This window comes from Artibeus jamaicensis, unplaced genomic scaffold (assembly GCF_021234435.1).
Source record: "Artibeus jamaicensis isolate MK-2021 breed Jamaican fruit bat unplaced genomic scaffold, CSHL_Jam_final contig_482, whole genome shotgun sequence".
Lineage (NCBI taxonomy): Eukaryota > Metazoa > Chordata > Mammalia > Chiroptera > Phyllostomidae > Artibeus > Artibeus jamaicensis.
In genome coordinates, this window is record NW_026521857.1 from 13,634,260 (window position 1) to 13,649,076 (window position 14,817).

Here is a 14,817-nt window from a genome sequence, read left to right on the forward strand (position 1 = left end):
CCTGCCACCTGGGTTTTGCTACAGCAGTGGGGAACTGAAGGAGACATGGAAACCCCTTGGGCATTGTAGGGCTGAGATGCTGAACTCCTGGTTGCAAAATTCACCCAGAATCTGCCCGAGACTATAAGACACCGTCTCTTTATTCACTGACAATGCTCTTTGAATTCTTTTTCTAGTAGTAGTGCTGTCTTTATATTTGCTTCTTACACTGGCCAGTCCTTATTCTAGCTCATTCTTCCCTACCATCCATAACTGCACAATTTCTGTTTGTGTAGAGCCAAATAGCTTTTAAGATTTTATTTGTATATTTTTAGAGAGAGGGGAGAGGAGGGAGAAAGAGAGAAAGGGAGAGAAACATTAGTTGCCTCTCGCAGGCCCCCAACTGGGGACATGACCTGCCACCCAGGCATGTGCCTTGACCAGGAATCAAGCTGGTGACCTTTTGGTCCACAGACCGGTGCTTAATCCACTGAGCCGCACAAGTCAGGCCCCAGACAACTTTTATAGATAGACTCCATGGCTTCAGCCTCATTAGAACCTATTATTTTTTTTCTTTAAAAAAATTTTATTGTTGTTCAGTTACAGTTGTCCCTATTGTTCCCCATTACTGTCCCCTGTCCTACCCACCTCCACCTTCCATATTCAGTCTTCTCCCTGCCCTGGTTGTCTTTGTCCACGGTCCTTTATACATGTTCCTTTATGACACTTCCCTTTCTTTCCCCTGATATCCCCCTCGCCCCTTCCCTCTGGTTACTTTATTTCCATACCTCTGGTTCTATTCTACTTGCTTGTTTGTTTTGGTAATTAAGTTCCACTTATAGGTGAGATCATATGGTATTTGTCTTTCAGCACCTGGCTTATTTCACTTAGCATAATGCTCTCCAGCTCCATCCATGCTGTCGCAAAGGGTATGGGCTCCTTGTTTCTTTCTGCTGCATAGTATTCCATTGTGTAAATGTACCACAGTTTTTTGACCCACTCATTTGCTGATGGCCACTTAGGCTGTTTCCAGCACTTGGCTATTGTAAATAACACTGCTATGAACATGGGGGCATAGGTTCTTTTGAATTGGTGTTTCAGGGTTCTTAGGGTACAATCCCAGCAGTGGAATTGCTGGGTCAAAAGGCGAACCTATTATATTTTGACTTACAAGCTAATGAGACCAGAGCAAATATGTATGTAGAAATTAATGGCCTTGGCCAAGGGTTTAGTCATTAATCTTTGCCTCCCCAAAACACTCGTGTACACACTCACATAAATAGACAGGCTCATTAGCCAAGATTTTAACTTCAGAGACCAGAGCAAATACCAACAGGGAATGAGGCAGGCCTCATGGCCTCAATGTGAAAATTCAAGTGTATAGCATGAGTTATACCTCAGAGGATGACCCAGGGACTTCTGATTAGTGTCCAGAGCTGCTTTCACAATTGCTCAGCCTTGACCTCAGGAAGATTTGGTGCAAATGATATGCAGAATTAACTTCATCAGACCATCCTATGGGTAGAATTGTCTGAGTTTCACCTAATGGCCAAAGAGTGGCCAGTGAGCAGCAGTGGGTCAGGACCCACCTCCGCCCCTCCCTCATTGCTCAGGTGGGGTGTGGGGCTTTGGCTTTGTCCACGGCATTGTTCTGACCAGATGAGGTGCTGTGGTCAGTTCAGGACCAGTTGTGTTCCCAGACACATTGTTTAAAAAAATAACTGCCTTCCGCCCCAGATAGACAGCTGTCATGAATGAAAGGTACTCTGGCAGGGGTTTAAAATCCACTAGACTCTGTTGACTTTTAAGATATTTTTCAAAAACTAATAAAAACAGCATTTATTGAAACAGCTTAACTATGTGGCTAACTGGACCCTATCCAGAGGATGTTCACTGTGACCCATCGTGCCTTGTGAGTGAGTTGGGAGGGACCATGGTAACCGACTTCCTAAGGCAGTCGTGTGGCTTCAGAGCATTAATACAAGCAAAGCCCTTGGGCCGGTTTGGGGCAGCAGTAAGGATAAGCATCAGTTTTTATCCTCACCAGGAGGTGCTGGCTGGCCCTTCACACACACTGCCACGCAGTCCTCAGAACCCGGTGCTGAGGTAGGGCGCATCTCAGTCCTACAGAGGGAAACAGAGGCCACACAGATAGGAAACAACAGGGTGGGGGCGGTGTTCAGGGCCATTTGTCTCTTAAATACTACGTTACACCACTTTCCAAGAGGAGGAGATAATCCAACTTTGAAAATGGGTCCGATGTGTTTCAGGGTAGAAATGAGTGTTTGCAGGCCTTTTAAGTTTTGTTTTTCCAGAGAGTATCAGGGTACCAATCTGGGGGGGCAGAGCAGGAAACATGACTGTATCAACTGCCTGATAAGAGAGCTGGGATGGAGTCCACGTCACTGCAGGACCCAGCAATGTCACTGCAAACACTGGCTGCTTTAAAGTGCGTTTGTCTTTATTGGGTTTTTTGTTGTTGTTGTTTTGTTTTGTTTCACTGAGAGTTGAACTCTCATTAACATCATAGCAAAAACTCGCTTTTTACTGATTTCTTCTAGTTTACGTATGAATTTTGGGTATACAGGATTATTTTCAAAACACAGTAGTGAAGCTATATTTCTTATAGCATTCAGGACTTGTAAATTGAATTCAACTCGGTAAACACTTATGGAGTCCCTCTCATGAGAAAATACTATTCCAGAGACCGCAGTGAGCAAGACAGGGCCACTGATCTCAAGGATTTACTGCAGCTGGAGCTGTGCTGACCTGTGCGGTAACCAGGGCCACAGGCGGCTTTTTCAGAAAAGTTTTTTTATTTATTGCCCTTGGCTGGTGTGCCTCAGTGGGTTGACTGCTGGCCTGCCAACTGAAAAGTCGCTGGTTTGATTCCCGGTCAGGGCACATGCCTGGGTTGTGGGCCAGGTCCCCCGTCAGGGCACCTGTGAGAGGCGACTGATTGGTGTTTCTCTCACACAGCGATGTTTCTCTCCCTCCATTCCTCCCTTTCCTCTCTCTGACAATAAATAAATAAAGTCTTTTAAAAACTTTTTTTATTTATTGATTTTAGACAGAAGGAAGGGAGGGAAAGACAGAAAGAGAAAAACACTGATTTGTTTTTCCACTTATTTATGCATTCCTTGGTTGCTTCTTGTATGTGTGCCCTGACCACTGATTGAACCCACAACCACGGCGCATAGGGATGACACTCCAGCCAACAGAGTCCCCAGCTGAGACTTTTTAAATCTAAATTAATTCAAGTGAAAAATTCAGTGCCTCAGAGGCACTGGTCACATTTCAAGTGCTCAATGGCCCGATGTGGTTACTGACTCCAATATGGGGTGGGCATCAATATAGAGCATTTCTACATTCCAGAAAGTTCTACTGGTCAGTGCTGTCTAGGTCGAGAGATCTTCCAGCTCAGAAAATATGCTGCCCAGACTTTGTGGTTGGAGCGTGGCTTACCGTAGAGCGGTGTGCGGGGAACAGCACCACCCTCAGGCTCCACAAGAAGACATCGATGCAGATTCTGCTTCTGACCTACAGTGACCTTGGGCAAAGCCCTTTACCGCTCACCTCTCAATGCCAGTTCCCTCACAGGTACATCAAGGACACGAGACCACAAGATTTCTACTACTCCTTGCATCCAAATATCCTGAGAGGCTGTGAGTGAGTTAGTAGAACAACATGTGGTGTGTGTACCACAGCTAAAAGAACTACAAAGAAAAAATCCATCTCCCAAAATAATTTCGTTTTCATTTTAGATTTTTTTTTGCAGATTCATTCTAATTTCTATTCTAAAATTTTATATATGCAGTCCTAAACTTACCAAACTGATTTTTAAAGTGAGATTATTTTATTATTCATCTTTGTAGAATGTCAAGGTCTCCCTAAAAGAAACTTAAATTCATTTTTTAAAATACACTCTGATAGTTCCACCCCCAAGCAGCAGACTGCCGATTCTCTCAACTGGGGGAGAGAATTATTGAGGGAGCTTGGCCTCGGGCTGTGATGCACATCTACATACCAGGTCTCCCCTCGCCCCACAAAAACCATCAAGTAGCAAGCCCCACAATGGGGCTACCCACAATAATAGGTAGAACGTGATTTCTACCTAGAAAAAGTGAACATTTACTGAGGCCCTTCTATGTCATGAGGAACTTAAATCCTTCATCTCACTTAAGGGACTGGGCAATGTTAGGCTGAGCAATGCTTGTTCACAAAGAATAGCTCGCTAAAGAAAAATTTCCATTTCCCTTAACTCTGTGATGTGTGCCTACACTTACTGGTATTTCTTAAAGAAATATCAATTCTATTTCATTTTTTAAAACCTATTTTCTCATTGTGGTGTCCCTTAAGCCTTAGGCCTCTCGATTTTCTCATGTACCTGTATTCCTCTTTCCTGTATCAGCTGGAACACTAATAGCATCCTTCGTTTTCTTTCTTTTTATCTAGAAGACTAACATGACAGGGGACCTGCTCCCAGGATGTGGAGTCTGGGGCGGGACATCCAGTTGAGAAGGCCCACGGAGGGTTGACTGGCTGCACCTTGTTTTTCTCATCCAGCTCCTCAGTGAAGCGTTCTGGTTCACCCTCTGACGCCCTGGGTGGGATTCAGTAGTGAGGGGGTCTTTGGTCAGTGAGTTCGGTTTACTTGTTTCTAACCACAGGAGCTTGGGTCTCTGGTCAGGTCTCTAGGATCAGCCCACCTGTCTCACTTCATTTTTCCCGGTAATTGTTGTGGGAACCACTAAACTGGAGTTTGATACCTACTCTACCGCTTTGGAGAAGTTACTCAGCCTCTCTGAGCCTAAGTTTCCTGGGCTGCAAAGTGAGGATAAATGATAACTGCTCTCCTTCTTTCCCAGCTGGTCATGAGCACATAGAAGGCCTGTGGACCCAGTAATACCTGTGACTCCTGAGGTGGGGGAAGAAGTCTAGTCCTGGGGTTGGAGAGGGGGAGGGAATTCAGGCGCTGCCATGTTCTAGCTGTCCGACCTCTGGCAGGTCTCCTGTGTTCAGTTTCTCTTAGTAAAATGAGGATTCCAGGTAACTCAGGCTCTGTGAGAATGAGTTTGTCCTTTTAAGCCTGCCTTACGTCAACAGCTTCCTAACCACTCTTCCTGTTTCCTCTCTTCCCCCACCAGTGATCTTTTGAAAACAGGATCTGATCCCAAATCTTGTCCCTGCTTACAGCCTAGCAGTGGCTCCTTGGGGCTTTTCAGGTTTGTCTGGAACATTCCTGGTTTTAGCATAGAGAACTTCATGTCCCAGGAAACTTCTCTGTAAGTTGGTCCCACTCTAGAATCTAGCAGAGCAAATGATCTTGTTCCCACCCAGCTTCCTAGTGCCAATCTCTCACCAAACGTCTGTCTGTCTTTGCCTACATAATTCCATGCGCATCGGAATGACTGGAGAGTGGTTGACAAAATGCTGATGCCCAGGCCTTCCTCTCGAGAACCTGATTTCTTTGTTTAGAGTGGGGCCTGGGTGTGGGTCTCTTTTTAAGGCTCCTCAGTGGCTCCAAGGCTCAGGCAAGGACGAGGGCCATGCTCTGTTCCTGCAGATCCCCACACACCCCATGTGCTGAGTGGGCTGCCTTTCCCCCGCAGTCCTCCCTCTGGCCAGTTCCTGCTCATCTTCCTCCTACTCGGGAGCCCCTTTCTCCAGGCAGCCCTCCCAGAGCTCTCCAGGAGGCTTAGCTACCTCCCTCCACTGGGCTCCCAGGCTCCCCTGGGCTTGCTTTCATCAGAACTGATCATTCTGCATCACAATTGTTAGTTTACTCCAACCCTCTCCTTTATTAGGGCTTGGGTTTCCTTCAGGAAGAGATTTAATCTTTCCTTCTTGTATCCCTGGAGCCAAGCAGGCTCTGGCACACGGCAGGCTCTCAGTAAGTGTTCGAGGAGCACGTTGATCAAGACAAGGCCATCTGACCTCTTGTGAGTTACATTCTAAGAAAGAAACATCAATACAATAACCCTAGTGCACGATAGGAACAAGGGGTTAAGGAAAAACAGATCCGAGTAAATACTTTAACAAACTTATGAATGACCCCTAATATTCAAGTTAAAAGAAATTCTTAGTTTTGCTCTTTTGGGGGTAATAATTTTTTTCTGTTCCAGGGAGAGAAAAAAAGATATGTTAGGAAATTCCTCCATTACCAGCATTACCTGCCGTAAAGTGGTGATTGGAAATGATTCTCTGATGGACTCATTTTAGCCCTCTGTTGTTTTTTTTTTTTTTTTTTCTTCCTCCTTCTCCTCAGCTGGCCATCCTTGCATGTTTGCAGAGAGGCAGGAAGGTTCACTGTTTCTGTCTTTAAAACTCTTTCATCGGCAGGCTTTCTGATCTTCAAAGCAGCCTGTGTTCAGTGTGACCCCACTCCCTGGACTCCCCATGCTGGGGAGTGAGAGCTGGGAGTATTGTTGTCATTTTGACAGCTTGCATATTTGGACAGCCTTGGATAGCCTGAGAGTACAGACCTCACTAAATCTGCAGGATTTAAAGCAAGTCAGCATTTCCTAGCCCTCTTCCACCCCTAAATCTAGACACATTGAAAAATTGACACCAGACTCCAGAGTTAAGCAAACAGTAAGTTTATAGGTCCCCTTGCATTTGACCCACCCCCTGGGGGCAGCAGCCCTTCTCCTCTCTGCCCTTTATTTCATCTGAGTATGCAGTTGGTGTTCCTCCAACTCTCTCAACCTTTGTGATTATCTGTAGTGCTTAGTCCTGGACAAGTTTGAAAGCTACGATGATGAAAATCAGCTCACAAAACAAGCCCTGTCTCTGCTGGAGGAAAACAGGTTCTGGGCTGGCGTGGTGTTCCCGGACATGCAGCCCTGGACCAGCTCCCCACCACCCCACGTGAAGTACAAGATCCGGATGGACATAGACGTGGTGGAGAAAACCAATAAGATCAAAGACAGGTGATGTTTCAGAAAATCCCAGAAAGCCCTGGGCATCCCCAGGGCCGTATGAGGCTAGGAGAGGGGCAGGAGTCACTTGGAAAGACAGAGAAACAGTTTGGTATCAAGGAAACACTTTGGTATCAAAGAACTAAACTAACCAGTTGGTGGGACCAGGAGAGCTCAGCCACCTCGTCTTCATATCCCCAACTCGGCACTTCTCCTTGGCTGGCCTTTGTGCAACTTGGAGAGAGAAACCTCTAGGAACGGAATCATCTTCCTATAAAGATCCTGCAGATGGGGTTTCTTCGAAGTCACTGAGAAATTACATTTGGTACAGAGTAAGGGGTTGAGACTGGACACAGTCTCCAAATCAGTGAAGTTACATGAGAGGAAATAAGAAATTTTAGAAAACTCAAAGTAGAGCCCTTGAATGAAAGCAATCGCAAGTCATTGGCTAATAGTCATAACTGAGATCTAAATTATGAACCAGAAAATAGAATTGGGTGGCTTGGGAAAGCTTAGGGGAAATAGTCCTAGAGAGAGTTCTGAGTCACCTGGCGCTTGTGAATTGTGCAGGAGTGTCCGTTCCCACTCCCAGCCCTCATCCCTCCCCACCTCCGGTTTTTCCTTAGGTACTGGGATTCTGGTCCCAGAGCAGATCCTGTGGAAGATTTGCGATACATCTGGGGAGGATTTGCCTATCTGCAGGACATGATTGAACGGGGTATCACAAGGAGTCAGGCCCAGGCCGAGGTTCCAATTGGAATCTACCTGCAGCAGATGCCTTACCCATGCTTCGTGGATGACTCGTGAGTGGGAGCCTCCCAGTCCCACTCCTGGACAAGCAAATCGGGTTGTTAGGTGGGGTGGGGTGCTCCCCAGGCTTCAGTCTCTTTGGAGAGAAACCCCGGGGACTGAGGCCAGCTCGGAGAGAATGGAGGTCTGACTGGGGAGTTGGCGTCTCCGGGCTCCAGGCAGGAGGGGCAAGTGAAGTGCAGGGAGAAAGGAGCTGGCGTTGTGGGTGGAAAAGGGAAGGTAAAAATTAAATCAAGAGGAGTGAGGTTGAGGGAGGGGAGAAAGGTATTTAAAATTTCCACTACATAGTGTGTTTGGTATGTGGAAGGGTTCTGGTCAGAGTGTTTGCCCAGTGACTGCCAAATCAACAAACGAGGACTCTGCATTGCAAGCAGATCCGGTTCCTAGGAGCCTCGTAATAATGCAGCTCTTTCCCTAATTAGCATTCCCAGGATGTATGCTTAATGAAAGGTAGAGGAATGTGTTGGATGAGCTCAGGTCCTCCCTGCCTGCCACCCCCCTCTCCAGGCCTGCACATTTGTTGTCCAGTAACAAGCTAAGCGAATGGCCTAGTGTTTTCCGACCATGCACTTGGGGGATGGTAAAGAGAGGGCCAGAGAGACAGAGAGAACTGGGAGGGCTCATTTCCCGTGGTGAATGGGGGCAGAAATACTCCCAGGACAGAGGCAGAGACCTACAACTGGCTTAGGGATTCAATTCCTACCAAAAAACTGGGAATGTCACCAGAGTGTACAAGCATGTCTGTGGGGTTCAGGGAGGAAAGAGACATGCACAGCCTGAAGAAAAGAAGAGTCAAGTTGCCAGCTGGCAAAGCAGTAAAATAAAGCCAGTATGGGTACAGGAAACCCTCTTTCAACATCCTAGTCCAATCCTTTCTTCTTCCTCGGCTCTACAGAAAACTAAAGAGATAACAGTGGCCATTCTGTAGTCAGCTTGTGTTTGGACAATAGTCAGAGATGGGAAGTGGAGTCAGGGGCAAAAGTCCAGTTCCACTTTTAGGATCAGAATGGGAGTGTCTGGCAGAGAAGTGGGGTAGATTGAGGAGATAAGGTCTCCAGGCATTTGGTGGGTGAGAGCCCTCTGTTGGCAGGTCCTAGAAGTGCAGATTTTATGAGTTCATCATTCTCTTCCTAGGGCCATCTTGAGTGAAGCCCTCCCAAGCTGTAATTGGGCCCTTCCTGTGACACCCAGCAATTTTCAATAGATAATTCCAAGGGATCTACTAGCATATAAAGCACATAAAAATGTGTGTGAAGTTCACAATAAAGTAATTCTAGATTATCAAATTTACCCTGCTTCCTGGAATGGGTATCCATAGATTTACTCCACAGGTTCATGGCTGAGGGAGTCAGTGGCTATGAGGTCACTGACTGATTTATTAATGGCCTTCTGGAAGTGCCGTGCTGCTTAGTTATTTTGTGTTCTTCCTGCATAACTGGGGTTTGGTCCTCCAGGGTAGATAGTGCTGCCCCCTTGGGGAGCCCAAGTATGGATCTCATCACCACCAGTTCTCTTTGTTTGTGGTCCAAGTCCTTGGGCTTCAGTGCCAATCGACACACATCTGCCTACTCTGGTCACATGCCACATCATCTAGTCTGTAGTCTTTCCTGCAAGATCTTACAAGTAGGTGTATGTATACTGTGTGACACACACAGTGCGAGTTTATTTACACATTTTACTCACAGAGCATTTGTCCGGGCTGACCAAAAAGCTACTACCATCTTACTCTAAAGAAAAAGTGATCCTTCAGGAAAAGTGCGGTGTATTAAAAGATTCAAGCCCATTGGGTGCCCGGTGGAGAGTTTCCCACCCTTCCCTTCACCAGGGACTCGTTCTCAACACATTCATTCAAAAACATTTACTCCACCTCTACCAGGTACAGGGAGTTCTACTATTCTGCTTCTCCCCTCCCATTTCAGTTTCATGGTCATCCTGAACCGCTGTTTCCCTATCTTCATGGTGCTGGCCTGGGTCTATTCTGTTTCGATGACTGTAAAAAGCATCGTCTTGGAGAAGGAGTTGAGACTGAAGGAAACCTTGAAAAATCAGGGTGTCTCCAACATGGTGATCTGGTGTACCTGGTTCCTGGACAGCTTCTCTATCATGTCAATGAGCATCTTCCTCCTGACAATATTCATCACGGTAAGCCAGATGGAGAAGGCCCAGAAAATCTTGAATAGTTTGTTCTTCCTACCTTTCCTCCTGTTAATGAACTTGTGTCTAGATTAGTCATCTGATCACCAAGGATAGCATGACATGTAACTGCCCAGCCATTTTAGCCAAGTCTCCCCCAAGAAGCCACTGTATCACAGCATCTTCCCTGCTCCCACCTCCTGCCCAGGGAACCACAGTCTACATGGATTACTAGTCCATTTTCATGGACTGTCTGGAGAAGTTGCTATTTGTAGGGCGCAGCACAGGGTGATTCTAAGGCAAAGTGTTCTCTCTTTCAAAACACAGAAGAAATTAATACAAGGAGTGCTTTCTTAGGCTTCCTGTCCCAGCTGCCAGCTGGAGTGGGAGTGTGGAGAGCCTTCTCAGTGTATTAGGTGCAGAGACCTGGACTGTTTATTGTCTTCATGGTCCCACCATCCGTGCTGCCTGCAGAATCTTCAAGACCTGTTTCAAAGGATGGAATTTAGAGTCTATCCTTCCTCAGTGATAGGAGTTTTTATAGTCCCAGATAGCATGCAGAGGTCCATCCTCTGCAAACTTGCAGCTCCCTCACGAGCTAGACTTGGAAATAAAACACTAACTTATCATTTCACAATTATTTTGTATTGTTTCATACTGCTATCCTTCATCTTGAGTTCCTCCAGAATAGATGATTTTGTAGGTAGTTTTGGCTATTTATTTGATGAGATTTGATATAAGTTTCAGACCTCAGGCTCTGCAAGCTCCTGGTATAGTGTCACCAAGCTTGTTCTGCCTCTTTACCACAATTGTATTCAGTGACCCTTTGCACCAGGCAATGTGTGTGCTGACCCATAGACTCTCATTGGGTGGTGCCGTCCATGCTGGATCATACCTGGTAACCACCTGACTTAGAAATGTTCGGTTACATATCCTGTCCGACCAGCACATACCCATTTAAACTAAACCCTGCCCCTTCTCTTTGCAGTAAAATATGCTAGCTCTGAGGGGTTTTGATTTCAGTGTTGCACTGAGATCCAGTGAGCTGTGGCCTTAGCCAAACCCTGTGCTAAAGAGCTATCAAAACCAGTGCTGATGTAGAAGTTCTTCTTCTTTTTTTAGATTTTGTTTATTTAATTTTAGACAGAGGGGAAGGAAGGGAGAAAGAGAGGGAGAGAAACAGCAGTGTGTGGTTGCCTCTTGCATACCACCTGGGGACCTGGCCTGCAACCAAGGCATGTGCCCTGACTTGGAATTGAACCAGAGACCCTTTGATTCACAGGCCAGCACTTAATCCACTGAGCCACACTAGCCATGGTTTGCTGTAGAGGTCATTCTGCTCAACATAACCCAACCCAGATGTGGCTTTAAATATGCAAAGGATCCTGGAGCTCCACAGAGATGAGGGAGAAGCCGAGCACCTTGTTTGCTTCTAGGGGTTCCCTTGTTCCTTCTCATCCTTCAGTCTGCTCCATTTTGTGTATCTGATTTACACAAAATGTGTAAACCTGCACGACATCACGCAGTGGCCATTGACTTGTTGTTGGTAATTGACCTTGAGATCTGCCTTCCTAAGAATGAGCGCAGGACGTCAAAGCATTTATGATGTGAGGTAAAAAATGTTCACCAGGAGTTTCTTGTACAAGGTTTCACCTTGTGGGAACCAGAATATTGTTCCAGTAGTGATGGAAACAGAGCTTTCCACACCAGAAGAGGATTTTCCTTTTAATGTCACTGCCATCTTTCCTTTGTTCTTCCTTCCCAAGTCAGCTAGGCAGGAAAGAAGCTGGAAGCTGGTACAATGGGAGGCTTCCCTTCTTATTCTAACTATTGAGAACAAAAAAGAAAAGTGGTCCTTAAAGGAAGCCAAGGCCAATGAAATTGTTGGGTCAGCCAAGTGAATTTCACCTCTGCCTTAAATCAGTGAGAAATTCTATTGCCCTAGAAGTTGGTAGTACTTTGCTTTGAGCTGGAATAAGAAGTGGATTTCATTCCTCTGAGGACAGTAACAACTGTCTTAAAATTCTTCCAGCCAAAAGCCACAGGTTGAGCGGTGGACTTGCTTTTATTGCACTGTGTATGATCAGGGAAATTAAGGAAAAGGAGTGAGCTCTCTAGCATGATGTGGGGTCCTCTCTGACACCAAATCAGGAGCTCGGAGTCCTAGTCTTCACTTTTATTTAGATTTCCTCAAAGTTAGATTATAGTTAAGCATGGCTCTCTTCCTCCTCTCTTTGCCTCTCATTTTATTCTACTTTTAAAAAATCTGGTCTATCAAAGCCCAGCTGGCATGAGAGCATGAGTAGAGGAGAAATGGTGGCAACAGCAGATAAGTAGCACATTTGTTCTGCTCAACTCTGAGGTTCTCATTACAGATCTTGCTGATTGGTCTCTCCTTTCACCGGGAGGAGCCCAGTGCTGCAGGGCACCCCTGCCAGCTCATCAAATCCAATTCAGGAGATGGGCCTTCTTAGTATATTTATGTTCTCAAGAACAGGGTGACCTATATTTGGAGTTAACGTGCAAAGGATAAAAATACTCATAGGATGCCACAGCACAGGAGAACGAAGAAGGCCTAATCAATTTGAACATTTCAATTTATTCTGGAGTAATTTGTCAGCACCTCACTTATTGAAAATAGCTAGTTTGGAGCTGTTTTCTATATAAAGCTAAAGTGATCAAATCATTAGTTAATGTGAAAGATACTGAGTATTATTCATAGATCCTATGAAATATATTTGTATGACATTATGGATGGGGTATCAATCTACTTCAAAGTGCTATGGATTAATTACTGATATTTCCACCTATATGAGTGGCAAATCTCATAATACAAGTACAAACTATGCAGTCAGCAGGCCAGGCCCCAGGCAAAATTTAAAAGCTTGCCAGGTGGTCTCCTATCTCCCTCTTTTTAATTTTTAAATCTTAGCATGGAAACATTGCTGCCTTTATATGCTATAAAATGAGTTTCTTGGCTAATTCCACCTGCCTCTTCTGTTCTTCATCCTTTCAGTCTATCCCAGAGATACCGATGCTCCAAGTCCCCCTATGGAGATCTTCCTCCTGTTCACATCCAACCAAGGATTTGCTTAATTAACACACAGTGATTAGTTGATACCAACAACATGTTACCCTTCTAAGGAAACGGCACTCAGCATTTAAGGAACTCAATACATCGAGTCTTTTTTTTAAATATTTTATTTATTTGCCTTCAGAGAGACAGGAAGGGAGGAAGAAAGAGAGGGAGAGAAACATCAATGTGTGGTTGCCTCTCAAGTGCCCCCCACAGAGACCCACTCACAACCCAGGCATGTGTCCTAGACTGGAAATCAAACCAGTGACCCTTTGGTTCACAGCCCGCACTCAGTCCACTGAGCTACACCAGACAGGGCTTGATACATTGAGTCTTACATGTGGAAATCTAGGTACCAGCAATAGGCTGGTAGGAGAGAGCCCCCTGATGCAGAGGGCATCTGAAGGGCCTGGATTACTGCATAGAGATCACCCTTGACAGGGACAGTGCCCCTGGATGCGGGTGGAAATTACTGACTCAAGAGGTCTCTGGTTTCAGCATGGAAGGATCCTGCATTACAGCGATCCATTCATCCTCTTCCTGTTCCTGTCGGCTTTCTCCACGGCGACGATCATGCAGTGCTTCCTGCTCAGCACCTTCTTCTCCAGGGCCAGCCTGGCCGCAGCCTGTAGTGGGGTCATCTACTTCACCCTCTACCTGCCTCACATCCTCTGCTTCGCCTGGCAGGACCGGATGACGGCCGACCTGAAGATGGCTGTGGTGAGGGACCTTGGGCTCACTCCTGGCATATGCTATGATTCCTCTGAGGGGCCTGTAGCCATCCAAGAGGACTGGCCTGCCCTTTCAGGGGATCCACTTTGCATTCGGGCTTAAAGGGGTACGGTAAAGTTTAAGGGCACTGGGTAAAAATGGGAGTGACCTGACAGCTCCTGCTCACCAAACCTGCTTAATTAGTCTGCCCTGGGAAGTAAATGAAAACCAGTTCAACTCAGGTCCCTTTGTGTGTCCACAAGGAGGGGGAGAGAGCCAAGCCCATTTCACTCCATTTTCTCTTCCTAGTGTTTGACAAGATTCAGAAGGAAGGGAGCTTGCCTCCCTAGCTGTCCTGTGCAGAACAATGTTTCCATGACTTAAAGGTTTTATTTCTTGCCAGAAGAACTTCAACTAGGGCAGCTCTCCAAGTGTCTTCATCACGCTCTACCACTGCTCACAGGAAGGGGTGCAGAAATGAGCCAGTCCAGAGTCAGACCCTCTCGCCAGGAGACACCTCCAGAAATTGGACTTGCAGTTGCCTGAGAGACCTCTTAGCTCATGATTCCCAAACACCACTGTCCTTTTCTCTAATCATTCTCAAATAGGTCGTTTCCACCTTATCACCAGGCTGAAGAGCTCCTGGGCCCTGTAAGGTGCAGTTTTCCTTATCTTCCAGAGTCTTCCAGAATCTCCCTGTCCACAGCTCACTGTGCGGTAGAGTCGGGAAAGAACTACCACCCGCTTCTTGCTGGGGAAAGATCTAAGGTCTAAGTAGTTCTCACAATGCAAACTTAGTTGGTTCCAGAGCTGCCAGGGCATCTGCCTTTTATTTCTCATGCTAAATAAGAAACTCATTGCTGCTATCTGTAGCACCCAATTTTCTTATTAAAATTTTTTTATTGTTATTCTATTACAGTTATCCCAATTTTTCCCCCTTTGCCCTCCTCCACCCAGCCCACCCCCCACTCCCACAGTCAATCCCCACACTGTTGTCCGTGCCCATGGGTCATTCATACATGTTCTCTGACTAGTCCCTTCCCCTTCTTTCCACCATTTTCCCCCTCCCGCCTTCCCTCTGGCCATTGTCAATCTGTTCCATGTTTCCATGCTTCTGGTTCTATTTTGTTTGTTAGTTTATTTTCATTCATTAGATTCCTCTTATGTGAGATCATGTAGTATTTGTCT

At 46.0% G+C, this 14,817-nt stretch overlaps 1 protein-coding gene across 6 annotated transcripts in view; it reads left to right on the plus strand.

The window, feature by feature from the left end:
• The window catches only part of ABCA4 (ATP binding cassette subfamily A member 4), a 129,681-nt gene that overhangs the window by 56,441 nt on the left and 58,423 nt on the right, over positions 1 to 14,817 (plus strand). For 5 of the 6 annotated variants that reach the window (XM_037162045.2, XM_053668243.1, XM_037162046.2 and 2 more), the window contains 4 exons: positions 6,706 to 6,911; positions 7,526 to 7,702; positions 9,629 to 9,851; positions 13,417 to 13,638. In XM_037162045.2, coding sequence (XP_037017940.2) covers positions 6,706 to 6,911; positions 7,526 to 7,702; positions 9,629 to 9,851; positions 13,417 to 13,638 — 828 coding nt within the window. The remainder of the gene's footprint in view (positions 1 to 6,705; positions 6,912 to 7,525; positions 7,703 to 9,628; positions 9,852 to 13,416; positions 13,639 to 14,817) is intronic. The other variant, XM_053668244.1, reaches the window with a different exon arrangement.